Source organism: Mugil cephalus, chromosome 21 (assembly GCF_022458985.1).
Source record: "Mugil cephalus isolate CIBA_MC_2020 chromosome 21, CIBA_Mcephalus_1.1, whole genome shotgun sequence".
NCBI lineage: Eukaryota > Metazoa > Chordata > Actinopteri > Mugiliformes > Mugilidae > Mugil > Mugil cephalus.
Genome location: NC_061790.1, coordinates 17,534,081 through 17,561,887, shown reverse-complemented (window position 1 = coordinate 17,561,887; position 27,807 = coordinate 17,534,081). Strand labels below are relative to the sequence as shown.

The window sequence follows — 27,807 nt, the reverse complement described above, 5'->3', positions numbered from 1 at the left end:
GTGTCCTAGCGCGGTGTCCAAATGGTAAAAACACAACTCTTAGCCTTACCGCACTGCAGAAGTCACCGGCCTCCACGCTCCACGCTGGAGGAGGGGACGGGGAGCAGGAGGGCGATCTGAGGCGATGGCTGCTTCTTTTCCCAGCTGACCTCTGAAGGAACAGGTGTTTTTTCCACTTGGCTGAAAAAGATTTAGCAGCAGGAAGAGAAAAAAAAGAAAGAAACACACACACAAAAAAAAAACAAAAACAGAGAGAGACATTATGTCAGTGACGGCTGTCGACTTCTCGGACAGACGGCTCAATCAGGGGCAGTTTTTACCTGCGGCTCTGAAACGTGCACCGCAGAAAATTGCCCCCGCCGGTCAGAGCCTCATAGCACGGTACACGATTATACAGCGTGGCTACCAAGAGTGAATGGATTCAACCAGCAATAATGGATTCGTTTTACGCTCGGAGCCAACAGGAACAAGCTGCGAACTTTAAACCGCTACGTCGACTTCTTCTTTCGTTTTTTTGCCTACTTGATGAATGGATGTCCCACATTTTTTCACTATTCTACTAACTCCAGAGCTAACGACCCCTTGCGCTCTTCAGCATGTGCCTCTCTAATACTCTCCCAACAGTTTGGAGGAAAGAGAACATGTGAGCCGCAGCCAGAAATAGGCCTCGTTTCAAAGGCAGAACAGAGCAGTCAGCAGATTTGGTTCCAACGTTTCCCTAGACACATCACAAGAGAGCAACTTCTTCAAAATATATATTTGTTAGACAAGCAGATGGCAGCTGGGTTGCTTTCCTAATGCTTTGTGCCAGAGTGTCGTCTCCTTATAATTAAAGCTGTCTGCCTCAGCAAGCCTTTAAGTGGAGAGCACTTCTTTGAGTTGATGTAATGACGGAATGTAATAAACCTCACAAGACATGTGTATTTTTTAAAAAAAAAATAAACAACAAAAAGATCTATTAACCTGCTTCTTAAATGATTTTATGATGGTTTCATCTCCTGCGTGCCATTCCCAACCTTTAATGGTTCCTGAGCAGAAGTGCCGTCCCTGGATTTGGAACTGTACCCTTGAGATCTATATCACAACTAGTAATAAAATCTGATTCTGGTGTAAATCAAGTCTACACGAGCAGGCAGCACAGCCCCGGCCTAATCCAGGCAATGACCCCAGGCTCCATGTAACAGATAGCAGCAAAGGCGCCAGCAGTTATGAGACAATGAGACAGGTGTACGCCGAGATGCGCCGTCGCCTCTGAACGGAACTCGTTCTCGTTTTATGGTCTGAATGTGTGCTTCATACACAATAGGAGGACAACAGTGATAAAAAAAAGAAGACATTTTAATCATACAGTACATCTTTTATCTGAGGCGTGTGGCGACTTGAACACAAGAGCACACTGAGAATTTAGCACTAGCTCCCATAGGTACAAAAAGTGGCAGGCAATAACTTTTTATGAGCTTGTAAAATGTGGCACATTGTCGTTACGGCTGATGTGATCATAGCTGACAACATATTTATAATTACACACAATATCACAATATAGACACTGTAAGATTTCATGTTGGTGCAAATGGCTGCTGCTTATTTAACACTTGAGTTAGCAAAATGACGTGGTGGCGTCTTTGTAAAAACACAGTTTATTTCCCCATGTATTTATCTGTAAAAACCCAACATGTTATCTGGCATGTGAAGAGCTGGTGAGTACAAAAACAAAAACTGTACACAGAATATATTTAGTGGGTCCGTGCTTCTTCTTTTTTTTTTTTTTTTTTAAAGGAAACACACTGAGGCACTTAGTCAACAAACACATCCCACCCATTGTATGATTGCACAGAGACACTGTATGCTGCATTTGCTTTTGTTGTTTTGGACATTTGCTATTTGCTCTGGGTTGGCTGTTTATGAATGTATCGTTTTAGTGTCAGCATAAGCTTTCCGAAGAGGGGTTAGTGTTTATTGCAATAGAAGGCACGCTGGCTTCACTTTTTGGCAAGTTAAACTCCGAAGCTGAATTGCACTTCACTTTCAACGTCCTGTTAAAACAGTAGAGTTTCTTTGGAGAGGCGGAGGACGCCCGCTCTCTTTTCGAGTTCTGCTTGCACTTTTTGACGCGTTCCTCCCGTGTGACGGGAATACTTCCGAGCTTCTCCTGGTTGCCAGGGATTTTACAACAAGCACCCATATGCGTCGTTGTTTCTGTGGTTGGGGCGGATACGTGATCATCACCACAACAATGTTCACCGTCTCTCACCTTGTGTTTTTCGTGACAGGTTGTGTGTGGTGAGCCCAGTGAGGGGGAGGGGCACTGGGGATGAGGTTGCGTTGGGGATATTCTACTGATATTCTGGATACTGTCAGGACTTGAAGGACTCATTTCATGTCTATGAATGTCTTCTTCCGCCACAGACTCTGAGCCAGAGACTGGTCCTGTGTCCTGGTTTGATGCTGGGGCTGTGGTTCTCTGTTCTCTGACTGAACCACCCTGTAGGTTCGCAGTGTGGACACAGTACTTCCTGAGATGGCAGGTGTGGGCGGGTCCTTGCCTGGGGGTCACCACTCTACCCTGGGAGCAGTGATGGAAATGTGTCAGTGGACAGTGGACGTAGTGCATCCGGCACTCCATGTGTGTGTAGGCCGGGTCCAGGTTTGTAGGTAAGAGGGCTGCGTTTTGTTTGCTCGCGGCGTTTCCTGAGAGGGGGAGTAGCTGAGGGGTGGGAGGACAGGAAAGAGAGTCCTGGGGAGGCTGGGGAGCAGAGGGGTGTGGGGTCCACTGCTGAAATAGGTGAGGGGGAGTGTCACCACATGTGCAGTTAGTGTTTTGAGAGTACTGGCATCTGGATGGCGTGCTCAGTGTGACCAGGAGCCCGTTCTCTGGGCCAGTCCTGCTAGTGTCAGCGCTCTTATAATTAAAGTGTGAAAAAGGAGTAGTGTGTTGATGAGAAGGGATTCCATTATAAAGCTGAGTGCACAAATCCTGCTCGTCTCGTGGCTTATCTTCAGCTTTCTGACTAGATGCCAATGGCTCCAGCTCATAATGCTCAACTTCCCCACCCCTGCTATCCAGCTGGTATTTGCCCAGGCCAGAGCTCTTCCCTTGGGCTGGTGGGTTGGTGGATGTGCCCTCAGAGAAAGCCTGACACTGAAGTTTTTTGGGGAGGGGTATTTGGCCACAAGTGCCCTGGGGCCCCAGACAGCGGCACATGCACTGGAAGAAGAAGGTGGCAAAGGCCCAGCTGATGCACATGATCAGCATCATAAAGGTCCCCAGCTGGGTGTATGCCAATACAGTCGAGGGCATCATCATTGCCCCGGCAACAAAGGTGGTAAGTGCTGCCATAGCAATAGCAGAACCCATCCGACTCAGGGAAAAAATGACCTTCCCCTCACGGTCAGGCTCTGGAGCAAGTCTGTAGGCCACGCCGTAGTGGACAGCAAAGTCAACTGACAGTCCAACCGCAACAGAAATGGTCACAGACTCCAAGACATTCAGCTCCCAGCCCAGGAGCACCAGGGAGCCCACCGTGACAAATATGGTTCCAGCAATCGACAATATGGCATACAGGCTGATGATGACATTCCAGGTGGTCAGGAGCATGACGCTGAAAGCCACAGCCACTGAGAGGGCCATGGCAACCAGAGTGCCGCTTGACAGACTGTCCTGCAGGTCATAGAACTCCAGGTTGCTGACAAACCAGCCATGACTGAGGCCTGCTGGGGCGTAACGCAGCTCCTCTGTGATCCAGGCATCCACCTAAAACACAATCACAACGTCAGAAACCAGCATAAACCGACACCATATAAAGACTATTTTTGTTAAAGTAAACAAGAGATTGTCTGCAGGTGATAACTAGCAGTAGTACAATTTCAGATAAAACACTAGAGGCCCTACCTCACGGTAGAACTGGTACATCTTCTCATAGGCGAGCGTGAACAGATAGGTACTCTGAAACTCTAAAACTATGGCTCTGATGGTGTCATTGATGTCAAATCGAGGCCCAGGTGTCTTGCTATCCAGATGGTAATTAGTACTCCGATCCAGCTCCATGATGGCTCTCTTGATGCACAACTCAAAGACATCCTGCTTGTATGGGAATGTTGACTGGCTGCAGCAGGGGTAGACAGAGGCCTCCTCACAGTCCTGGTTCTCCATCCACTGTTGGAACAAAAGGGCACAGCCAACTCCGTCAGATCAGACTTAAGGTATACAGCATTGTTTTGTACATAATTAGTACACAAGCATTACTGACCTGTTTGAATGTCTCGATGAAGCAGCTGGTAAAGTCCTTCTCCTCAGACTGAAAGACAAAGCTCTGGTTCCTCAGCTTCTGGCAGAAGTTGAGTATCCACAGCTGAGATGCTGGACTGGCAATATTAAAGCTGCTGTCCAGCATCAGCTTTCCCTTGTTTTTGGGATTGAGGGGGTCTCCATTATCCAAAGGAGTCACCCCCCAAATGATAGTGATGGGCATGTGGAGGTCTTCACCATGATGAACTCTCTCAAACATGAAAAGTTTTTTGTATTCTGCGTCATAACGCTCAAAAGGGTGAGAGGATCGAAACACCTGGAACTCAGCCAGCTCCAAGGAAGGGAGCTTCATCTTTGGGTTTACACAAACCACGTAGGCCCCGCCAACTGTGATGGCAAGGAACCAGAAGAGCCAGAGGTAGCGCAGCTTGATGACAATGCAGGGTAGCACCTTCTCGAAAAAGATTCTAGACCCCTCAGAGACTGTAAACAAGCATTTCTTGGCCTTCTGGCAAAGACCAGCCCAGAACATCTGGGTGCAGTAACCTCTTTGCTGGTGTGGAGAATCGGAACATGGGAACATGTTTGGCAGGTACCGTTCATGCAGCACCACCACAGCAGGCAGCCATGTCACCATTAGGATGTAGTTGACCAAAATGGCTGTACCAGCGTAGACTCCAAAGCAGCGTATGGCTGTGATGTTGCTGACATAGTTAGCATAAAAAGCTGCAGCAGTCGTGAAGCTAGTGACAAACATAGAGAGGGCAGCATGTTGCAAGGTCACACCGACAGTCTCGGACAACTCAGCATGTGGCTTATCAAACTTAGTGTAGTTCCATACATCACAAAGCACAAAGGCATCATCTGCACCAATGCCAACCAGAATAATCAGGGCAGTGAGGTTCATAAAAGGAAAGAACTCAAAGTTGAAGACCATTCGGTAAAGAAAGTAGGACACAATCAGTGAGCTGATGATGGCTATTATTGTCATTAGAGTGATGAAAACCGATCGTGTATACACACACATGACCAGCAGGACAATCACTATGGCTATGGCGGGGTACACCGTGTCTGTGAGGAGGTAGTCCTGAAAGAGGTCGTGTTTGATGCCAAACTCGATTCCTGTGACTGTGGTGATCCCATCAGACGAGTTCCAGTTCTCAAAATTGTCCAGGTATATATTCATCATAGACTCTCCTTTCTCTGTAGGAGAGAAGAGCATACTGTACTTGAGCACAGGTGGAGGAAACTCCAAGCTCTTGGGGCTGAGGAAGTCTTTGTCCACCAGGAAGTGGAGAATCTGGTAGACAGCGTTGTATTTGGTGCACCTCTTGGATACACTGGCACACTTCAGCTGGTCTTTCCGCCGTAGGGCCATATCCCAGCAGTCAGGTCTCAGGGTGCCATTATGGTAGAACTTGGCACATGAGCGCAGGATCTTGAGTGTATGTGATACATCACTTTCTGTGATGTCCTGGCAGGACGACCTGTTGGTGAGGACAGCAATGTAGTTCCCAAGCGTCCAGCTGGGGCAACATGAGGCGTCGTTGGTGCGCTGACAAAGACTCCAATAGTCACGGTGAGAACGCACCTGGGGACAGACAGAAATGATTTATTATATCTCATACCATTATTAGTCTGCACTATGAGATAGCGTGCTGTTCTCTGTACGTACTCTTGCGTTGTCCAGACTGCACATGGATTTGATGGCTTGAATATTCCACAGATTCTTTCCTTCAGCAGATGCAAACACTAGTCTGGAGTAACTATCACCTGCACAAAAAAAAGGTTTTAGGTAAGTGTTAGGTGAGGAAGTAAGAGAGAAGTATCCTCCGATTATGCTTTAGTTTGGAGAATTTCTTTATTCTTTGTGATGGCTACAAATCTTCAAGGGGCTGTGAGTTTAGCCATCATCAGGTCTGGGTTGGACTAGTGTTCAGATTCTTACCTGGCACATCACAGAAGAACTCCTTACTGAAATCCCACTCAGCTTGCCGCTTGTCTCTGTCAAAGTGGTCTTCAGGCCACCTGGGTTCTTGGTGACTAGAAAACACAGATTCAAAAGACAGAAAAAATATTATGTTTATAGTTCAAAAGCTGCGAAGCAAAATGGAACACTCTTCCATTTATTTTGTTTTTTGAGAAGATTATTAGACAAATTATCATTAATATTATTAATAGAAAAATCACGTGAATGACAAATATAATGCTAATGCTGTTCTCATCTGTTCAGTCCTACAAAGAAAAAAAGAAAGGTATCTGATATGATTTCATAAACCACCAAACAGAGGCTGCTGTGTCAAAGGCTGCAACCTCAGCATGATATAAAATGAAGGAAGCGGATTTGAAGCTCAGTAATGAGATAAGCAGCGGTAATTGCTGTTCCTTCAAAAATCAGATGAATGGCTCACTACAGTACCAGGGTACTGCTGTCATTATTATAATAATCATAATAGTGGCTCTGATTGAGTAGAGGGCCTGGAGGGAGATTATTTAGTGTGTGCGTTTGAGTGTGTTCATGTGCCCTCTGGTAAGAATAATACTGCGACCTTGTCTTCTGGGATGTATAGTGCCCACAAGCCAGGATGTAACAAAGGATTATGGGTCAGACAACCATTCTCTCTGTGATCGTGTGGTGTTGGTTTTTTGGGGGCAAGAAATAGGAGGACGGAGTAATCAGGTGGCTGTCAGAGAGGCAGAGGAGCTGACAGACAGGGTGGGTGATGCAGGGAAGCTCGCTGACAGAAGCAGAAGTCTCTCGTACACCATACACACATAAGTACACAATTACATCTGAAGACAGACACGTAGAGCGAGACAGAGAGGAAGACAAAGGCAACCACAGACAGAGAGAGGATGCATTATCTAATCAGCAGAATGGAGCAGCAATTTTTAGAAAGTCTAATCTTAACCAGATGGATACAGGATACGTTCTTGTCCTTGTAAAAATCTGATTCTGATGACTGTCATAGAACTCAATGTCCTTCACTGACTGCTAGGATATATATTATGGTTATATGGGTTATATAGATCTAAACAGGAACATTCAAGGAATCATATCAGAATGTCAGAATCTGGAAATGTGAGTGAACGCAGTCACACAGACAGAGACATTCAGTGGACAGACATAAACATGCAAAGACCTGCTCATGATTAGTGAACAGACTCCCCCCCGACAGAAGACAGAAGATGACCTTGTGGATGGACAAATCTCTACTTTGTTCTCCTTTTCTTTCAGGAAGGGATTCAGACTTTTCAGCGTGTCTGTCAACAGTATCCTTCAACCCTGCCCCCCTCCACCACCACCACCACCGCCCCCCTTCTCCCTCTCACCACCAGCTCAGTCTCCAATACAGCTCCTCCTCTGTTGTGGGCTGGTATCGTGATGATACACTTAAAGTGGTGCATGTATATAACAATACTCCATTTAAATTCACTGTAGGTTGAAATATCTGACAGTGCATATTTATCTTTCAAGACAGAGCAGCCAAGAAAAGTCAATACGTTTACAGAATTACATTTTATCCAGTGTGTAGTCCAGTGTAATCCATTCATCATGTAGCAGATGTATGTTATATTACACAGTAAAAAAGTGAAATATTTATATAGCTCTTACCTGTCCAGCATAAAACAAGACCAGAATTAACTTAAGATCAAGATAGGTATTTTAAAAAGATTGTCTGCAGTTTAAAGAGTTTAAACTACACTATACAGACCGAGCCGGCATAACATTACGACCACCTTCCTAATACTGTGTAGGTTCTCTTGGGTCCTGTGGTATCTGGTAAGACAATGTTGTTAGTGGGGGTCTTTGGGTCCTGTGGGTTGAGGGGAGGGGCCTCTGTGGATCATCCTACAGATACTTGATCAGTTTGGGATCTAGTGAATTTGAGTCTTGTGCTGTTCTTCATTATTTTTTTGAGATGTTCCTAATCCAGGCTGCTTATTCACTTCTCCTGTCAGTGGTTTTAACGTTGTGGCTGATCAGTGTTATATTTTTCTGAGCTATGGAGGAAAGCACCAATTATTTTAATAATTTCTCTCATGGATAATTAAAGTCTGTCTAAGTCAATGTGCACTATTTCTATGAGTATTATTTTCTACCAACGACTGATTATTCGTAAAAGCAATATCTTTGGTAAAAAGAGGCAAATTCTATCCAACCATGATTTTTATGGTCGTCTCTTGGACCAAACCTATGCATTGATAGGTGCTTTGATATTCACTGCAGAAACAACAGCTCCAGGTTTGACAAGAAGGGAGGAGGTTTAAGTTCAAACTGCAGCGAGCTTGTTTGATTCACAGAGAGTTAGTGAGTTAAAGTGATCTGTGTTTCTAAAACTAAAAAATTTGAATGTGCATGTTAGTGTTAAATGCTGTCCCTTACACTACGTCAATAGTGTAAGACAAGTGTGTGAAGTTACTTTTTAGCCTGCTCATCAGCATATTTGAAGGGGTAGTTGGCCAGCGTGGCTTTGTAGCCCGTGTTCTTCACCATGTTGTTCCATGTGACCAGTCGCTGACCAATTGCAGTTCCACGTGGCTCAAAACCCTTTTAGGAAAAGAGAAAACAGAGATAAGCAAAGGTTTTGATAAATACGTTCCTGTCTTCTTAGATTTATGGTTTCAATGATGTAAATGGATCATTTTAGTCATCACACATTTCCTAATATAACACAGTTCAGCTTGTTTGTTCCACCCAGGATGAGCTAACAGCAGCATAGCACGAGGTCTGTAACGTATCTGCCTCTGGATCAGAGCAGTCAGCAGAGTTGTCAACATTACTCCCAACATATAAACAGAACCACACCTATGATATCCCAGGAAATACTAGAGCCTGTGAGAGTGCTGCTGCCTCGCGTAGAGTGCAATCAGAAACTTAGCACTCTTCTATTTTCAAACAGCTGCAGGGTTAAAGGCATTTAGTCCTTCGCCACAGATGAGACATTCAGAAAGGAGAGCTTCATGGGTCTGTACTCACCAGCAGCGGGTCAGAGAAGTCCGGCAGGTCAGGCATCAGGACCCCCACAAGGGCACAGATCACAATGAGGACTGTGCACACCCCCAGCACCACCACGGGCCAGTCAGCTATTAGCTCGGCATAGCTGGGAACAAGATGGGGGATTTGTTACGATCACAGGAAAACTGACCATTCCACAAAAAAATATGTCACCACGTATATGAATAGAGAAAAAATATTAATGTTCTCTAGCCACCACAATTAAAACTGTAAGAAATTTCTTATCCCCTGTCTACTTTCTATTCATTAATGCCTTAGAGAATTTGAGTATTTCAAATGATTAGGTCCAAACGTATCTAAGAAGGGTTGGACATAAGAAGCAATAGAACAGGATCAGGTGAAGCCTATTCTATCTTGTCATCGCTTAAGGCACTAGCGTGATTAGAAATAATGTTAGTAGGTTTCTAGGGTCTGGATTCCTTCTTAAATGCTTAAGCCTCAATCAAACAGTGACCTGGGTTTCTCTATAATGGACACATGAGGGGATGCAAGTTACCAGAGTTCAGGTACAGCGAGACACACACACACACACACACACACAACTCCCATCAATAACTCTCATGACTCACTACAGAGGAATGATGGCTCCACAAGACCAGTGATGGATGGATGACAGGAATAAAGGGAGGTGGAGAAGAAGGAAGAGGAGGAGGAGAGCACTGCAATCCAGAACATCAACAGAGAAGAAAGTGTTTTTGGCAGGTCTTACCTTTTGGGGAATCGAAAAGGCCTTGCAGGGCTGAAAAACAAAAAGAGGAAGATAAATCAGGTTTACATTTGAAGTCAAAGCAACGGCCAATCAAAAACAGATTTCCAGAGACTTCTGAGCGAGTGCGGACATATTTTCTTCATGATCAGCTGTCTTCTTTGCAGCACGAGCACACACCTTGAGCATTGAACCACTGGAAACGTTAAAGCTGACATGGCTGTCAAAACCACTTTCCATTGAACCTATCACAATACTTTGCTGCTTTTTTCAGGGTCCTTTCCGATGTGATCATCAGGCTTATATGGCATTGGGGGGTTTCTAATATACATGTGCGGCACACACATAACATAAATAAGGTTTACACTGCAGACTGACACAGACCTGAAAATTCCTGCCTGGCTCAAAGTGATCCTGAAGAATTTCTGTCTGAACTCAAACCAAATCTGAAAAGGATATAACATAAAGCCTCAAATGTTCCCAATAGCTGTTGAACAGCATTGTTTAATCTGATTCGGACTGAAAACTCAGGAGCATAAATGAGGATGATTGCACTATTACCTTATGAGAACCAAATTAATCTAGTCTGATAGATGAAAAGAAGAGCGTTAACACACACCAGATCTTCCTAGATCTTTTTAGTAATTCTCCTATCACACCTTTACAGTTACATATGCACACCAAGACGTAATACTGTATTTGAGCGATTTCATTTTTCTGATGTAAAGCACCCAGTAAGGCTTCCTGATACTGGGTAGGTTTGACGCACACTAGAATTTGACAAATATATCCGCTGGCCGATATATCTGGGCGTTTGCTGATAAATGTATATATTTTTTTTCCATTTACAGACGGACACCCACTGGCAGCCGTGTTGTGCTGAAGACGCTGCAGATCCGTGCAGCCCATACATCCCCCCACTAACCGAGTGCGTGCAGCTGGGAGCTTGAACTCTTTTGACCTATTTATTTTGTAGGCATAAGAGCGTTAAATGTTTTTGGTAAAATTTGGACTTGTAACATTCGTTATCATTGTGTCATTATTTTCATGTAAATATATGGAGAGCAGTACTGGCTCCAAATATCGGCTCAGAATAAAGGCAGCACGTATCGGCCATCAGTCAAGACCGATGAAAAAATTGGTATCGGCCCTAAAAAATCCGTATCGGTCAACCTCTAATACACACACACATGTACTCGGCTGTTCAGGCTCTATCTGGAGTTCTCCTCAGCTCCTCCTGGGAGTGGTGGAGGAGCTTCCGGTACACTGGGATACAAACGCCACGGGTGCAAGGGCAGATGAGGAAAGAAGAGGAAGTAGTGGGGTAGCAGGAGATAAATTATCCAGGCTGCAACGGTTCAGAGGAAACAGACACGTGTGGAAAGTGAAACTACAACAAGCTTCTTAAACAAGCCCAATATGGTGACAATTGGCCAAAACTTTGGTGATTTATATTTGGCATCCTGATGCTAAAGGAAGGTGTACTCAGTAAACAGGCTGAAAGGGCAAGTAGAGGAAAAAGTATAGTCGTGCAGTCGTTTATTCACTGTGACTCCATTAATAGCTGGAGAGGCTGCCCCCTGGAAACCTGGATTAGATCATTTTACACAAAGTTTTGTCCAAAAAGATAAATGGTATGTTTTAATAGCCCTACATAAAAGATAAATGGGTTCTAAAAACATTTTCTCTGCACATCATAGATTAAATTCACATTCTGGCAGTAAAAATAGTGGCTTTGAGTTACTCCTCCCACTATTGCCCAGGAAGAACAGTTCACCTTCTCCTACAGCCTTCATCAGGTCAATAACACACTGGACATTAGTGCTGTGATTTAAACAACATGGCCAGAGGGGCCAAAGAGGCCGTCGTCGTCGTCGTCTTTTGGCCTGTTCTTTGGTCAAAGTGAAATCTGCGGAATGTTGTAATTAGTGGTAATGGAAGCGCAAATGAACTTGCGCTAATGGTGAGGAATTTTACTCCACGTGGGGTGGGTTGTAGAGAGGCAGTAAATCCTTTTTAAAGTTTCACCGGGCACGTTAATATGACAGCCAGATGTCAAGTGGCACAGGTTTTGAACAGGATCTACCAACATATATATATGCTTTTACACAGACACGTTCTGGAGATGAAGACCTGATATATATGAAAATGTTACTTGATGAAATTATAGATCAGCATCTGTTTTTGAGTTGGAGACTTGTACTTGCAACTAAAATTACTCCCTATTACAATAGTTTCCCCTTTTAACTTGCAAAGTGACCTTTAACCTGGTTTAAACCAACAGTGTCTAATGAAAACCACATTTCTCAATCCTCCTTTGAACTAGTGTCCAAGGGAAAATTCTGTATAGCTAATGCAATTTTTTTTCACTGCGCACCATCACTGGCTTTCCATGTATGGCCCTGAACTGCAGACCTCAGGACACAGATATGGCCCAAAATGGAGGAGTGGAGTTATTGGAAATACTTGGAAGGGATTCATGAAAGCGCTGTCAGGCATATCTATTTGTCTGCTTTGAATTTAGGTCTGCAACGTTCAAATCGGAATTCATTTCAGCCAACTGGAAAGATGCGCAGCATACCTGAGCAGTTTTTAACGACAAAGAGGAGACAGCCCAAGAATCCATCAAGTCAACAGCAATAATTTATCTCATTCCCATAAAACTCCCATAGGCGCTGAGCTGGCAAGCTGAGATCAATCACTGTCCCTGGGACTTATATTTTCAGCTGAATCAGCCCCTAGCCTATCAAATAAACAGGAGTGGAACTTAAGGATACTCCACCATTTCAATCACGCCTTAAAAGACAGAGACGGTGGCGTGGAGGTGAGAGGTTAGAAACAGTGAGCTGGTGTTGACTGATGATCACAGAGCCTCTAAATTCTGCAAGATGACAACCAACCGTGTCGGGTTTCCGCCCCAACTCTAATCACTTCTACTCCTGATGCCTCTAAAGCAAACTTAAACGGCAGACGGCCTCTTGCTGTCCAACTTTCTGTCCTTGTCTCTTTCCGTCTTCCCTCTCCCCTGGCTTTCTGTCCTTGGCTCCTGCCCCCTCTCTTATTTTCTTTCCCTCTCCTCCGGCCCTGAGTAACCTTTCAGTGTTATTCTATTTACCAGGGGGAGAATGTTTCTGGATCACTGGGCTAATTAATAAGGTAAACACAGGCCGCCAGCCGCTCACTCAACACTGCGCTGACAGAAGAGAGAAACGGAGAAGCAGCTGGGGCCTGGGTATGCCGAGGGTCTGCTTTAAAGCCCGACGCACTGTGCAGCCTTGGCTGTCCCAGACAGAAGTCAATGAATGAGAGGGATACGGTTAACTCTCGTAGAAAACCGGAAGGCTGGTCCAAGAGCACGCCACGGGAAGCGCACACTAGTCGCTGATTTAGAGCTTTTCAAGAGCAAGGACAGTGTTTACAGCTCTTCTGCATGTGGGTGCAACAGCTCACAAGAAAAAAACAAAACACATGAATTAAGAAAAAACGACATTGTCTAACGTAAGCTGGACAGGCGATGTCATTCAGTAATTTGAGGCGATGCTAGCGAATGACTGACCACGCGCATGTTACGATACAGCACTGCGTGCATGTGTGCCGGGGGAAGGTTCAGAGGCGGCACGGAAGGGGGCGAGGGAATGGACGCGCGGGTAAATATTTCATGAACAAGGACTTCAAGTCGGAGCAAGAGCAATTACTGTCAAGCATCAGGCTGCTGGGCCTGCCTCGCCCTGATTAGTGCCTCGATGGAACGCTGCACACAATTAGAGGCTCGGCCTAGCCGTGAAATAGGTCCAGGCTACCAGCTCTCCGTTCCAAATGACATCATGAGACTAGTTAGGCAGAAAAACACCGCCTAATAAGAGGGCCCGCGTGCATATATTTATACAAAGACGTCTGCGGCTTAAGCATATTACTCAGAGATATGAACACTCCCCAAAGAAAGCCTGTGTGTATGCTTGGCTGACATTAATACAACTGTAAATATCTAAAAAGCCCACAGGGCATAAGAAAGAAAACTATAACAGTGTTAACATGTCATTGAAGGGAGATGGTCGGATAAATAATTATATCTTGACATTCATTGTTTAATTTTAGGCAATAAAGTCTAAACAGGGTCTTTTAGGAAGCATGTGAGAAATGTGTTTTGTCTAGGAGTGAGGCCTGAAAATGAATTAGAGTGAAATTAGAACAGCAGTGTATCTGTAAACAGATAATAAAAACCTAAAGTGTAAACTCTATTAACGCTTTAACTGAAGGGAGTCCGACGACACGCTATTAAGTGGACACTTTACAGCCAAATGTCTGCAATATTTTTTTCCAGAACAAAAAAAAAAAAAAAACAGTGACCACATCTAAAGACCAATGTCAGTGTTGATAATCCGTTAGGAGAAATCTAGATGTTCTGATCAGCTTCAGAAGTAACACGCTGTGATTCATAGGGCATCAAGTTTCTAACAGGGCTCCAATAAACACTGAAACAGGCCTGTGCTGTTTAAACATAGAGTTTAAATAGAGGTCAGTTGGGGACACTCTCCTCTCATTATCACATGGAAAACACAACCAGACCTTGGGACAAATAGAAAAAAGTTCAGTAATTGTTAAGCACTGGACCTTAAACTACGCATTTACTTGAATGTACTTGAACATATTCCATTCAGTGTTGGTACAATTTCCTTTTAAACAGGGCAACAATCTAAACTGAATGCTACTGTGAGAATGAAAACCACAAACTATGACGTTCATTTTGTTGCAGATGAATTTCCCGTCTGTGTTTTAATTGTTTCTCGCCTTATCACATCTCTGCTGCTCAAGAGTAAAAGCAGATGTGTGTTCATGTCTGCATGTGTGTATATGGGATTTTTTGGGATGACAGCTTCCACTGGTGAGCGTGGCCTTTTCTGGCTGCACCTGCCATTCCCCTGAATTCTTGGAGGTGAAATATGGGCGCTCACAAATTCCAGGCATACAGGCAGGATTTGAGCACTGTAGCCAATAGTTACAAGCTGTCAGTCGGAGTGACGTCTTTATTATGGCTGCTCCCTGACTCATCTTTATGCCTTCAGGCTTACAGACCCAAAGCTGTACACAGGCCAGACCAGGCCAGGCTCAAGCAGAAGATACAGGTCTTCCCAGTCTTTGTGAGGAAGCCTCATTTAAGACCCTGTGTGATTAAAAGCCATTAATGGTATCAAAAGCAAAGTAGCCCATAACTGTAGGTGCCAGAAGGATCTTGGTTCCAGATAAATGAATGTGACAGGACACAAAGTCTGAATCCAGAAACCCTTCTTAACCTGCCAACCTAACAGCTCATGGTTGAGTGCAACTGTAAGCAAGCCAACTTCAGGTGGACATGTGGGGCCAGTGAGAGCAGCAGGCTTTCCCAGAAGACCTCCACTACAGAGTGGAACCAGTGCTTTTCATCACCTATTGCTGAATCCTGCGACTTCCTACCAAAGGTATCCGTTTAGTGGTGCTTAGCAACATAAACTACAGCAGACATCTCTCCAGAAACAATGCAGGGACATTTTAGGCCACAAGGTGAGATATGTGTTCAAAATGTTTGAATTAGAAACATGGAGTGGGCACCCATTCAAATGAGTCTCATAGAAACTACAGTGCAACAAAACTTACAATCTGCTTCCACATGATCTAGTGACTCAGACACCGCCCGTAGCTTTACTGTCTTTCTTTGATCTCATTCATTTGTGGACAGGGTAGAAAAAAAGGAGAAGAGCGACATTTAAATATTTTGTTCATGGTTCATTTTTCACTCCTGACTCCTTTATCACTCCACTGAACCACCCCATCAATCTATTTAACTCTGCCTGTAGCTTGCGTTGTCGTCCTTCATGTCTGACGACGTGAGAGCTCAAAGGTCACCGGCCATTTGAGTCCCTCTTCTCATCCCTTCTTTACCTTTATCAGGTGGATTGTTTTATCACTGATTGGTTTGACTTTGGAGCAGTTGTGCATCAGATACCCAATGCAGCCAAAAACTGTAATTTACCCCAAGACCAACCACTCAGTATGTCATACGTGGGACAGAGATGGCACTAGATGCTTTTTCCTGGCCGCAACTGAGGCCAAACCACGATGGCTGAGTCAAAATGTGTCCCTCTCTTAAGTCCTTCAGAGAGACTCACTGTTTGTGTTTGTGTGTCTTAGGAAGGCAGAGTGTTGCAGCGGGGTTTCGGAAGTTCGGAAAATTCCAAGCACAAGTTCACTAAGTGCATGAGAGGAAAGAGAATCAAAAAAAACAGTGGTTCATAAGAAACGTTGTCTGAAAGGGTCGTTGCATGGTACGTTTGGCGTGTATTATAAAGTATGCAATTTATAATATACAATCCATTAAGAAGGAACATCATTCCTAGTCCTTAGATCAAATTAGGTAGCAAATATAAAACAGAATATATTCTGCGTCATAAATGGATCTGGTATATATACTTAAGTTTAAAAAAAGAAAGACATTAGTTGCAGCTCTAAGGAGAAGCAGTCCTCAGCACTGCTCTTCTCCAGAAAATACTCACTCACTTCCAAAGCAGATGCTAAGAATCCAACATTACTTCATTCGAGTGAATTGATCAAATTTGATTTATCTTCTACATTATAATCTTCTCCTCTCTCTTTTGAGACTCTTAATTACCAAGTGTGTGTAAACATGGTCAGCCTTGCCACAGAAACAGTACGCTCCTATTTGTACCTTAGCAAAACAAACAGAAAAACAAACTAGACAAATTATATCTTTTGATGAACTGCTTAGTAAATCAAGCTTTACCACCTCCGAGAAACTGGTGAAAACATCTGGGGATTCCGACCTCAGCATGTAGAGAGCCAGCACTTCCCTGACTGGATGCCTGTTGCACGTTTTAATTGATTTACATGTGGTAGAGCTGGTTAGGTTATTTTAGTCTGATGATAGTGATGATGTTTTTTCCGTTCATTTGGAAGAAGAGTAAAGGCTTGTTCGCACATGTCAACTCTTTCCCCCCCGAATAGCCGCAGCTCGTTTTATCTTCAAGCTCGCTGCAGCCACAACGACAAACAGCTCCTGTTTTGGAAAAATGCACCGAGCCTCAGCTCTCTTTAAGTCAGAGCAGAACGCTTTCAGCTTCGACATGAGCTTGATTTATTTTTGGGCTTGCAGCATTACTTAACCAAATAGCTTTAGTTCTATAAACGATCAAAAAGTCAAGTGGTAATTAGTAAGGGAAGCCTCAGTCTCAACCAGTGTCTTGGAGCATCCTGATGTATCATCAAACCGCTTGTATTTTCAGTGCTTGAAGCCTGAAAATGTATGCGTTGTATTATAAATCCACGAAAACTGTTCTTAACGTGCACTAGTTAAAATCCAGTACAACCAGTGAGTAAACCATTGATCCAGCCCATCTATACCGTACACCTCAAATAGACCATCAGAAATCCCTACGCATCTGGCAACAGTCTGGACAGACAAAGAAGGTCACTGACCTCAGTGTTTAACCAGCCAGCTGGGTGCAATCTAAGTTTATCCAGTTAAGGCCTAGCTAGTTGCTCAGCCAACTTATGAGAAGGTATGACAACGCTCTCATCAGGCTTTCCTCCTGCTTTACGGGACAGCACGCGCCTTTGATCTGGGACGGCTATCTTTACAGGCTTTGCTTCACACTGGGGAAATACACCGTAAGTAAAACTAATGGGGGGTACAGCAGCTTTGTTTTATGAGGGCCTTTTTATGAGTGGGTCCTAGTTTGTGTAACATGTATAAGCACGTACAGTATCAGCACAATGTACGCTCCTACAGAGAGGCTCATGATGGTCCAATGATCAAAGTTTCTCGGAAGTAACCTGCCAAAAAAATGAAGCAATATGTCTGCACAGGCAAGGAGGAAGAAGGAGCCAGCAGACGGTGCACACTTTAACTTTTTTTTAGCTTTAGATTTTCAAAGGTTTTGTAATAAGGGAATTATGGGGATTATGTCTCAAGGATTCACACAGCCCATTTTGGTGAGTGACACTGAATGCACGCACCGCTTACAACGTATGTAAACTTGATGTGATGTGAAGCATCAGAGCCTCTGAGTGGTAAATGTGCAGTAGAGATCGACTGATATGGATTTGTTTTTTTAGAGCCGATACCGATTCTTTTACATTAGCCCTGGCTAATGGCCAAAACATCCTGCTGATTTTTCTGAGCCGACATTTGGTCGACATTCTGCTTTTTCTCCCTCCACTTACACGGCAAAAATGACACTATGATAACAAATGTTGATACTCTTATCCTAGGTATACATCTGTGCATCAAACAAAACAAATGCAGAAGACCGAGGTATTTAAAACTACAATTTTGGCCACTCTCTTCTCTCTAACTGTTAAACATTAGGGTGGTTTGAATCAGAAAATTCTGAAAACAAACCTCACACTTAGGGTACAAAGACAGGACGGCCTTTACAACGAGATGATGATTCTAAGCACGTCTCAAACTCAACAAAGGGCTACGTCAACAAATCCAAGCTGAAGGGTCTGTGACAGTCCCATGAACAGACCTTAAATGACAGTGCAAGCAAATCTCCCAAGAATCCCACAAACCTAGCATCCTGCTGCAAGGAAGAACAGGTGAAAATCTTTAAAACAAAACCTACAGTCTCAGAGCTGCCCACCAAAACCCATTTACAAGGTGTAATAAAATTAGAAGGTACTGACATGCACAGCTCCTAAATGTTTGCTTCAGACCATCTTTTACTTGCTTGGCTATTCAAAGTCACAGAATTATGGAGCAGAGGGTGAAGAGTTGAGCAGCATTAGTTGCTGGAAAGATAGAAATAAACTGTACCCAGTGTCTATCTGTAACATTAAACTGTTATGGTGTAAAAGCCACATGAGTTCATGATACCGTTCATAAGCTGAGCCTTTAAGAAGGCCAGGGAACAAAACATGCGTAGCTGCCATTACACCAGTCCGTCCAATCAGCTCGCTGCTCCTACATTAATAAGGTTTTTTTGCCTTGTTGCCACAGACCACAGTGACCACGCACAGCTCCACACTCTCCAAACTAATCTAAGCAGATGTCAACTCTCAGCACAGATATTTGTGCATAAAATCTCAGCAGCAGACTCAGCTATGAAGTAAAAAGGCCGCCTGAAAATATCGAGTACAGGCGGAAAGTGACACAGTCGTGCTCAGCATTGAAATCCCTAAGTAGTACGGAACATGCAAACATCTAGACTTTCAATCTCCCACAGAAGCCGAGACACTTTAAATCTGCAATCACCACACTCCTTTTTTCCCAGTACACTATCATATTATTTTGGGGGGGGGGACCCTAAAATTGTGGTGTAAATGTCTGTAAGTGTCACGCATACAGTTTATCATGGGCTACCCTTGTAGCGCCATGTCCTCTTATAGTACAGAGAGGATTAGACATGCAGGATGTCAGTAAATCTCCTCATCCATCACAGAGCCTTCACACAACCCACAAAATATGTGCACACTGTACATGCAGACATACAACTCATTTCAGCTGAGTTTAATAACTGCGAACCGAATAAGTCGAGAATAAAACAATCTAGGAATAAGAAAAAGCCCGAAGGCTTTTAACACACCCAGATGTTTTGAACCCCGTATACGCAAGTGTTACCCTTCAGTATGAACACACGCGAAAGAGTGATTCAGAAAAGAAGCAACACAGATTATCAACACAGCAGGCGTTATTTGGATGAGACAGTTCACAAAACCTGGCAGTCTGTCCACCCCAAAAGCCTCGCACGCAGTTGTTATTCTTGATAATAAAGTCTCTTCAAGATGACGCAGAGCACACAGATCCCTTTCAGACAAACTGCTGCTGGTCGAGGCTTGCAGCTGCCTGACAGGAAGGAAAAGATAGAGGGAGACAAAAGAGCAGAGGTAGGGGAGAAAGAATATAGCTGGGCCTTGATAACTGCAAAGACATAAAAAGCCCTCCACTCTGGGGCGACATCCGATCCACCCCCAAATGTCTGATAAAGCAACTGGTAAAAATGACTTGTGACAAACTGCCGCGCGCTCCGAAGCCGTCATGTTTTTACACGGCTTTTCCCCGCGTGTCATGGCAACCGAACCACCTGACGCACACAAATACCACAAAATTCAAACCCGCTCGAGATAATAAAAGCTGACCTTTCCAGAAATGGGTGTCGGAGGGAGTGAGAGACAGGAATTTTTGTTATCTGACAAGGACATGAATCTAAACCAAGCTCGCGGTTGCCATAAACAACAAGAGCTGATGCGGGAGGAATCGGTAAAGAGGGCAGAAGCGTTTAACTCCAGGAGAGCGGAGTGCGAGTGGGGAAAGGTTAACTGCTCTGCGTGACCCTGGATGCCTGAGTGTCGGTGAGCTGTTTGGTGGCTGTTGCGGGGTCATCGGTGCAGGTAGAAGCAGGTTAGCTGAACCGCGCTCGTTTGACTCACTCTGGACTGCATCTGCTACAGCTGTAGTCTAAGTGTACAATGAATCCTTTTAAAAACAGAGCGATTCTCACTGGCCAATGCTGGGGGTGCTAAATGTGCAACTAGCTACTACCCCAGCGTTGAAACTCAGAGAAAACAAGCTACAAAGATACGGGGAGTGGGGGAACTGGTGCTCAGCCATTTCCCCACTTTTGCGACTCAAAGGGTTAAACCTGAAGCCTTTAACCCCGCTGGCACACGCTGCGAACAGACATCCCAAGGACACAGTTTCCATCCGATCTTAAATAATACACATAAAATGGCTGTGATATATAATCTTGCAGCGGGGACGCAAATATGTTCCTAATGTTTTTAACAGAACCCAAGAGAGAAGAAGAAGAAGAAAAAAAAAAAGGGTTCAACGTTGCGCGGGTGAATCCGTTTCTCTGCCATTCCGCAAAAACCGCTGAGTTGTGCTTCGACCTTTCCAAAGATTTGCTTTATTTCATGCGCGGATAAAGACCCGAAGCCTCTTTGATCGTTCTCAAAATAGAAACATTATTAGGAAACACTAAACTGTGGGCTAATCTCGGTAAATGGATTAATGTTTGTGAAGCCGAGAACAGGGGCATAAAAATCCCCTGTTGTGAAACGCGCATAAAAAGGCCTCCCCAAAGAGCTAATGTTACAACTTATCAGTGTGTGTGTGTGTGTGTGTGTGTGTGCGAGTGACTGAGACGCAAGTGTGCTGTGATCATAGATGTAATCCCTGGACTAATCTGCCAGATCACAGCCCTGAGGCAGATCAAACTGATATCTGACACCATCTTGTCTGACTCCATACCCTCAAATTAGCCGGGGTATTAGGAATATATAGCAGTTCGGTGTACGTGCATGTGTGTGTGGAAGTTATATGCACCATCAGGGGTGGTGGACTGGAGCATGAGCGTCTGGGTTCAGGGGAAAAACTACACAACTGAGACAGGTATATCATTTCCTACGTCTAATCTCACCATCTTACGGGCTCCAACACAAAACAGCGCTGTACAGGAAAGGGCGGGGGGAGCCGGGGATGCAGTTTTGGAATGGACCCAGGCCCTGTAATTCAAACCTGTCATCTGTGAACAAGAGGGACCTGTTTGGTAAATAAGAGAGCGGCTCGACGTTAGAGACGCACACGTCCCACGCCACATCTGCTCTCCATTCTCATGTGGAACGAGAGACGCAGGAGGGAGGGACCGGCGGGGAGAAGGGGAAACTACGGCAGAAGGAGAGTGTTAATAGAGTGAGAGAAAAACTGAGAAAGAAAAAAAAAATGAAAGTGGGGAGGGAGGGGGGGACCACAGAGGACGGTGGATGCATCTAGATGCCTGCAACACAATCCTATTTTGCTTCCCTCTGCCCACCCAGGGTTTAATGTGCACGCACCAGGCTGTACTCACTGCGGCTACACAAACCTCATCTTTCAACGCCACCCACAATGCCCCTCTTTCTAATGAAACTTACAAGGTCTAATTTTATTTGAGCGAGGAAAATTCCACGTCGAGAAGTACGAAGAAATAAAGTCAACGCGAATCAGATTCCCCATGACGACCTGCTACCATAAAAAGGAGCTCACAAATAATTAACTCACCTCCTGGGAAGATGGTAAATACGGGATTATGCAAATGCTAGTGCGAGGCATTAAATGGCTGCAGTTTCAAGTGCGGCGCGAGGCCTGCGGTTTGGGAGCAAAAGGGAGGGCAGAAACTCACTAAATATGGATCGGTTACGGAAAGTTTTGCCAACAAATGATTTGGGCTTCAACCAGAGAAGGCCTGGTCACCACGTGTCTAGACACACGTGTGTCCCTGCATGAAGGAGGACCTATCAGATTCATGTTATAGTGTTGGATGTTCATATTAAACTAATTAATAATAAGCTAAACTTCTAACTTAAACTTGATCCCTGTGGCCAAAAAGCTCAGGCTTCAGCTGCTCTGAACTCTGTTTCCAGCATCATTAACTCAGATCTCTTAATGTGATCAACCAAAGTCTTCATAGGCAAGTTTCTTGCCATCTTGGCAACGCTCCCGGTAGTTACTTCAGGCTAACAAGACCAGGTCCTATCTAAACTAACGGGAGCAAAACAGCAACTTCAACAGGCACCGGGACATGAAAATTGTAGAGTGTCAGCGGTGAAATACGACAAACGCCGACAGGTTTTTCTTCTACTCTGCATCATCATCCACAGTGCTGTGATGTCATCATCCAACCAGAGCACATGAACAAATCCTCCATCATGTTATGTGTGCAGTAAGTAAACTTACGTACTGTTCCACCTGCTCCTACCACCATACATTAGAAAGATAGACAGTGTAATAGAAAGCAAAACTACTGAGGAATAATGAACTCGAGTCATTAGTGTTCAGTTTCCTTAAAGTTGGTTTAGAGCTGGGTACTGGATTTCCATGCGTGGACTATATCATGTTAAGAAATGTACCACTTAATCTGAAAAAAAGAAATAAAATTAAATGTGAGAATCTTTCTCTGAGTGTAGATAGATCTTAATTTAATTAGAATCACTACTAATCCAAAAACAAACAAACAAATGCTTGAGATGAGGTGCAAACAGCTCATTACTGAGGTACATCCGTCAGACTTCCACTTGCTTTCTTTCTTTCAACACGTCTTATGTTACATAACCACTGACATTGCGTGATGGGCCTCCATTTGGTAAAAATACCCCCTTTCACTGCTTCAAAGTATTGGTCCCTAACAGCCGTAACCACCTCCTACTGGATGCCAGGCGACCACGAGCCTCGGTCGTGACATGGTATTAAGTAGAGGGAAACAAGGAAACAGTTTGGGGTTGGCGCAGACTAAAAACTGCGACTCTGAAGAATGTGGATGTGTTTCCATGTCAATAAACACATCGCAAAGCAACAACAATTTGTATGTTTACTCCAGACGCGAGACAAAATAAATTCCTAAATGCAACAGAATAATGTTCTCGACCAACATAGCTGCCTATTTCAAATCAATGCAACCCGACAAAACTAAGCCCAGACTTTGGAGTGACCCAGATCTAATCTTGTAATAAAAAAGACAAAACAAAAACAAAACAGAAATGACACAAACTCCTTTCCTTGACATACCCGATCCTAGGTGCATGTGTCTGACTCTGGAGGTGCTCTTGCCAGCGTTGGTGATGGTGGTGATGGAGAGAGAGGGGTGAGGATGGGTGAGGAGGATGGGGATGTGGGTGACAGTATGTGCAGGCGGAGAGGCAGCACGGGCAGGATGAAGCGGTCCCGGTGTGGGGAACGGAGCCGGGTCCCGGGCCCGTTTTGCCTGGATTCTGGAAGAGCGGACACTCCTGCTGTCCACAGGGGCAGCACAGTGTGGAGTGGAAGTGACAGTGCTGGCAGCAGAGCGGTGGTTGCTGGTGAGGAGGAGAGGGAGGGGACGGGGACGGGGACAGGGTGGAGGGGAGGTGGTGTCTGGCCAGCCTTTGGGAGTCTGTGACAGCAGGGGGGGTAGAGGCAGCCGACGAGGGGGGGAGATTCCCCAGGGAGCCGTTCAGTTTGACCACGCCACCGTTCTGGCTCGGCCGGCTCGCTCTCTGGATAACATGCGACCTCTGCTGCGGTTTGGACGCCGCGTTCTTAACTGTAGCGTCTTCATCTCCCTCTGCTGGGAGGGAGTCACCACTAGAGGCAGCTGTGAGAGGGTCCTGCCCATTGCTGACGGGCGCACAGGTGCTTGAAGGAGCATTTCCGTTGGCGCCGAGAGGATGGTGGCCTCCGTTGCTGAGGGCCAGAGGGTCGCAGCTTGCATCGCTCAGGGCCATGGTCCTTTCCCAGTCGGCCTCGCACGGACACTGTCACTCCTCTGGGGAAGAAGAGAAAAAACTTTATCTTTCCAGCAACGCACTGATGAAGTGTTACAGTACTTGTTAGATTTTTTATTATAAAGCACAAACTGTTAATCGCACACGTTGTATACTTATATTTTTGTACTTTTTGGAGCTCGTGCATTGTCTTGGTCTCTTTTGAAAGACAAGACTCTGAAGTTTCTACCACAAAAGTCAGAATCACTCTAAGTGGTGTTGTTCTCAAGTAATCAAAAAAAAAAAGAAGTTGCTGGGTTCGCCTGGATTTATTTGTTTTGAAAAATATGTGTTCGTTGAAGCATATAATGGCTTTTATCAATGGAAATGTCCACTTGCATGCAGCATTTACTCAAACTTTTCACTCAGAAGCTACAGATGTCCCATATACCACCCAGCAGAATGATGAAGGGTTAATACTCAATACGTCTGGCAGTCTGTTAAATATGAAGCTACAGAATAACTTCTCCGACTGAAGTTTAAAAAAAAATAAAATAAAATCCTTTGTGGTTTGATTAATCCCCATAAAACCAAAGAGTAAACAAGACAAGTCGTGCTGGCTGTATACAGAGTAATGTGCTTATTTCTTGGCCGGGAGCAGTGACTCTGTGGAGTCTTGTCGCAACAGAGAAAAACGTCTCCAGGAAATCACCAACCTTCCGCAAAAAAAAACCAGTAACAAACAAACCGCGGACTGATTCTGATGCTTTGGTGTTTGTGGGGATTAAAGAAATGACAATTAACGTGGTAATTAATGAGCTTTGGAGCAATCATACGTGTTTTTTGACACAGCCACGCTCCCCGTCCTCTTGTTTCCAGTCATTATGCTTAAGTTAGCTAACTGTCTCCCGATGGCTGCTTGACGGACACGACTCTGATGTTGAATTCTGAATTCCTGATCAAAAGGGATCCATGTTTCTGGTTGTGTATCGGTTACTTGGCGGGAACAGGACTCTTGATTTGAAGCAAATGGAGATTTGTCACACTGCTTATGCATGTGTCTCGAAAACTGACATATCAAAAAGAAAATAACTGTTTAACAGCTATGCAAGCAAGGAAAACAGGAAAGAGACAAAGACAGAAAAACTGTAAAATGTCCTCAGCTTTTTGTGTTTCTGGGGCAGACGTGGATAAGGTAGAGGAGGACTGGATCGCTCGCTGTGAACATGCCGTGCAAATGTAAGTTCTCCTCATCTAGTGTGTAAATAAAAGAGCTGGGATCCGGTCTAATACAACAAGCTTGTCTGTTTTTAGACCGAACAATCTCTTAAAAAAAACCCCAAACAACCAGTCCTCGGCGTGCCAGGAGCGGGGAGAGAGGCAAGGGAGAGCGGAGGAGGAAAATGAGAGGGCTCCGAAGCGTATAATCAGCAAAAATAACTGCGGAAACACTAATGACATTACATATGCAAGAACATTTACACAAAAAATGATGTACTTCTCTGAAGAGGCATTGTCATCTGCAATGCGTCAACACACGAGTTGGAGATTAATGTGTGTTGCACATTGTTCTCTTTGACAGTAAAGTCAAAGTTAATGAAAGCGAGGCTCAGCCTCTATGTAACGTAAAGCGACATCGAACATATAGGATCTACAAGTTCCTGCAGATGATTTTAAAAGCGATCGAGGCATCAGTGAAAAAATGCCAGGGCCGTCATGGAAATCAGTCACACAAGCAAACAAACAAACTGTTGCCTGATGAAGTTGAAAGGAAGCCTTGTTTTGTTTTTTCCCTGATAATCGGTCAATCACCGCTGATGCATACTTGGCGAACTGAAGTGAAATTTTATGTCCTCAAACTGGAGTCATAACAGTCACATCAAATAGGGGCCGTTTCAGATCAATATGATTTACGGAGCGTGAACTGGCACTGTTTGTGTGGATTACAAAGAAAGAGACGCTCTTCATCGGGAGGTTTAAAAAAAAAAAAAAAAAAAAAAAAGGTTCCAGCAGAGCGAGAACAAACAGAAGGTTCACGTTATGCTACAGACACAGCCCCTATGTTTCAGCTTAAATTACAAAATACTCGCAGGAGGCCGCGCAGTGAAAATGCGATTCTGTGGTTGTTTTAGCGTGGCAGGACCGGGAGAGAGGGACGAGATGCGTCCGCAGTTTTGTGGAGGCGTAGGTCGGCCTGATACACTTCAAATGCAGCTGCGTTTCACAGGTAATGCAAGGTCGAGATGAGCTGTGCTGCTACATCTGAGCCAGAGCTCCAGAAACACAACAAGAGCCTGGATGAAATAACTGTACGACTACGTAGACTTTAGCGTGAGTACGTGTGCAAAGTGTTTGAGGGAGGCAGAAACTGAATAGAAACATGAAAAATCGTTGTAGCGATTAGAAATTTTCAAGTAAAATAATGTGCGCTTGCAGCTTTTCCACTTCTATGGTTAGAAACCATGAAATGATTACTGATCATAAGAAGGAACTGTAGATCCTGGTGCTGAGCTTCACTAACGGCTAACGTGTAAAATGTGAACTAAAGACAGAGCTGTTTGACTCAGTGTTTCAACATCTGCACGAACGTGTGACTGGATCAGTTCAGGCGAGGACTGACATGTATTCAAACACAGAAATAATTTCAGCCTTGGCAAGAGACGCAGGTCATCCGCTACTCTTTCTTCCTCTATTTTCTGTCAAACTCTACTATCACTATCAATTACCAAACAATATATATCTATTTAATAGGAAAAGAAATGCAAGGAGTCGGCAAGTGAGCTTGTGTGAAGTTCTCCGTTTTCAAATGCTTTTGTCCGGCAGTCAAATTTTCACAAAATACAGAAACATAAAACACCAAATTCTCATATCTAAAACAGTACTGATTAAATAACTGTTAGTTCCGCCTTATTTATCTTAAACCATTTGTGATTGAGCAGTTGTTATATGTGATAACTCGAGATAAGATGCGAGGCGAGTGTAGAGCAAAACAACCCTTCCATTTGAAATATGTAACAACTGTTCCGTTTCAGCTTCGGTGTTTCGGTGAAGAACTCGAGACACAGCGTGCCAGGTCTTACTGTGAACAATTCACTCGGGATGCGTGAAGAAAGGGACTCAAAATCTGATATCTGCGATTCCATCGCCAGATAAAAGCCTTGAACTAGAGCCTGATGACGTGGAAAACGTTTCAGATGCGGCAGACCTAAACTGATAGCCGCGGTGCTTTGATAAGGCACCCATATCCTGCCAAATATGATTACTTTGTAGTGTCAAAATACTATTCAGTGTCCCTGAAGCCACTTCCCAACTACTCTGACGTCTAAGGGTTTGTTAAATGTAGAGGTATCTCTTAGTTTATACTAAGTTCATCTAAAATCCTACATGTGCGCCGCGAGCTTTACCTTAAATATTTACTCCAACCTTCCAAGAAAGCTACGCGCACACACGCTCAGTCATTCACTCACAGGGCTTCATTTCACTCAAACCTTGACCCCCAAGAAATATTTCACTGCAAAATGGATGCGCTTGCATCTGAGTGCTAGACGATACACACTCGCCCGCTTTTCCCATCCAGCAGTGAGTGCGAGACACGCTGCGTATGCGACCAATGCGCTCTGTGAC

General features: G+C 44.4%; 1 protein-coding gene across 4 annotated transcripts in view; it reads right to left on the bottom strand.

Annotated features, from left to right (window-relative positions):
- Positions 1-1,321: 1,321 nt before the first annotated feature.
- disp1 (dispatched homolog 1 (Drosophila)) overlaps positions 1,322-27,807 on the bottom strand; it is an 85,691-nt gene continuing 59,205 nt past the window's right edge. For all 4 annotated transcript variants that reach the window (XM_047574204.1, XM_047574203.1, XM_047574205.1 and 1 more), the window contains 9 exons: positions 23,510-24,245; positions 9,976-10,005; positions 9,228-9,351; positions 8,671-8,798; positions 6,195-6,289; positions 5,922-6,019; positions 4,248-5,837; positions 3,890-4,153; positions 1,322-3,751 (listed from right to left, as the gene is read on the bottom strand). In XM_047574204.1, coding sequence (XP_047430160.1) covers positions 1,922-3,751; positions 3,890-4,153; positions 4,248-5,837; positions 5,922-6,019; positions 6,195-6,289; positions 8,671-8,798; positions 9,228-9,351; positions 9,976-10,005; positions 23,510-24,204 — 4,854 coding nt within the window. In that variant the 5' untranslated portion in view covers positions 24,205-24,245 and the 3' untranslated portion in view covers positions 1,322-1,921. The remainder of the gene's footprint in view (positions 3,752-3,889; positions 4,154-4,247; positions 5,838-5,921; positions 6,020-6,194; positions 6,290-8,670; positions 8,799-9,227; positions 9,352-9,975; positions 10,006-23,509; positions 24,246-27,807) is intronic.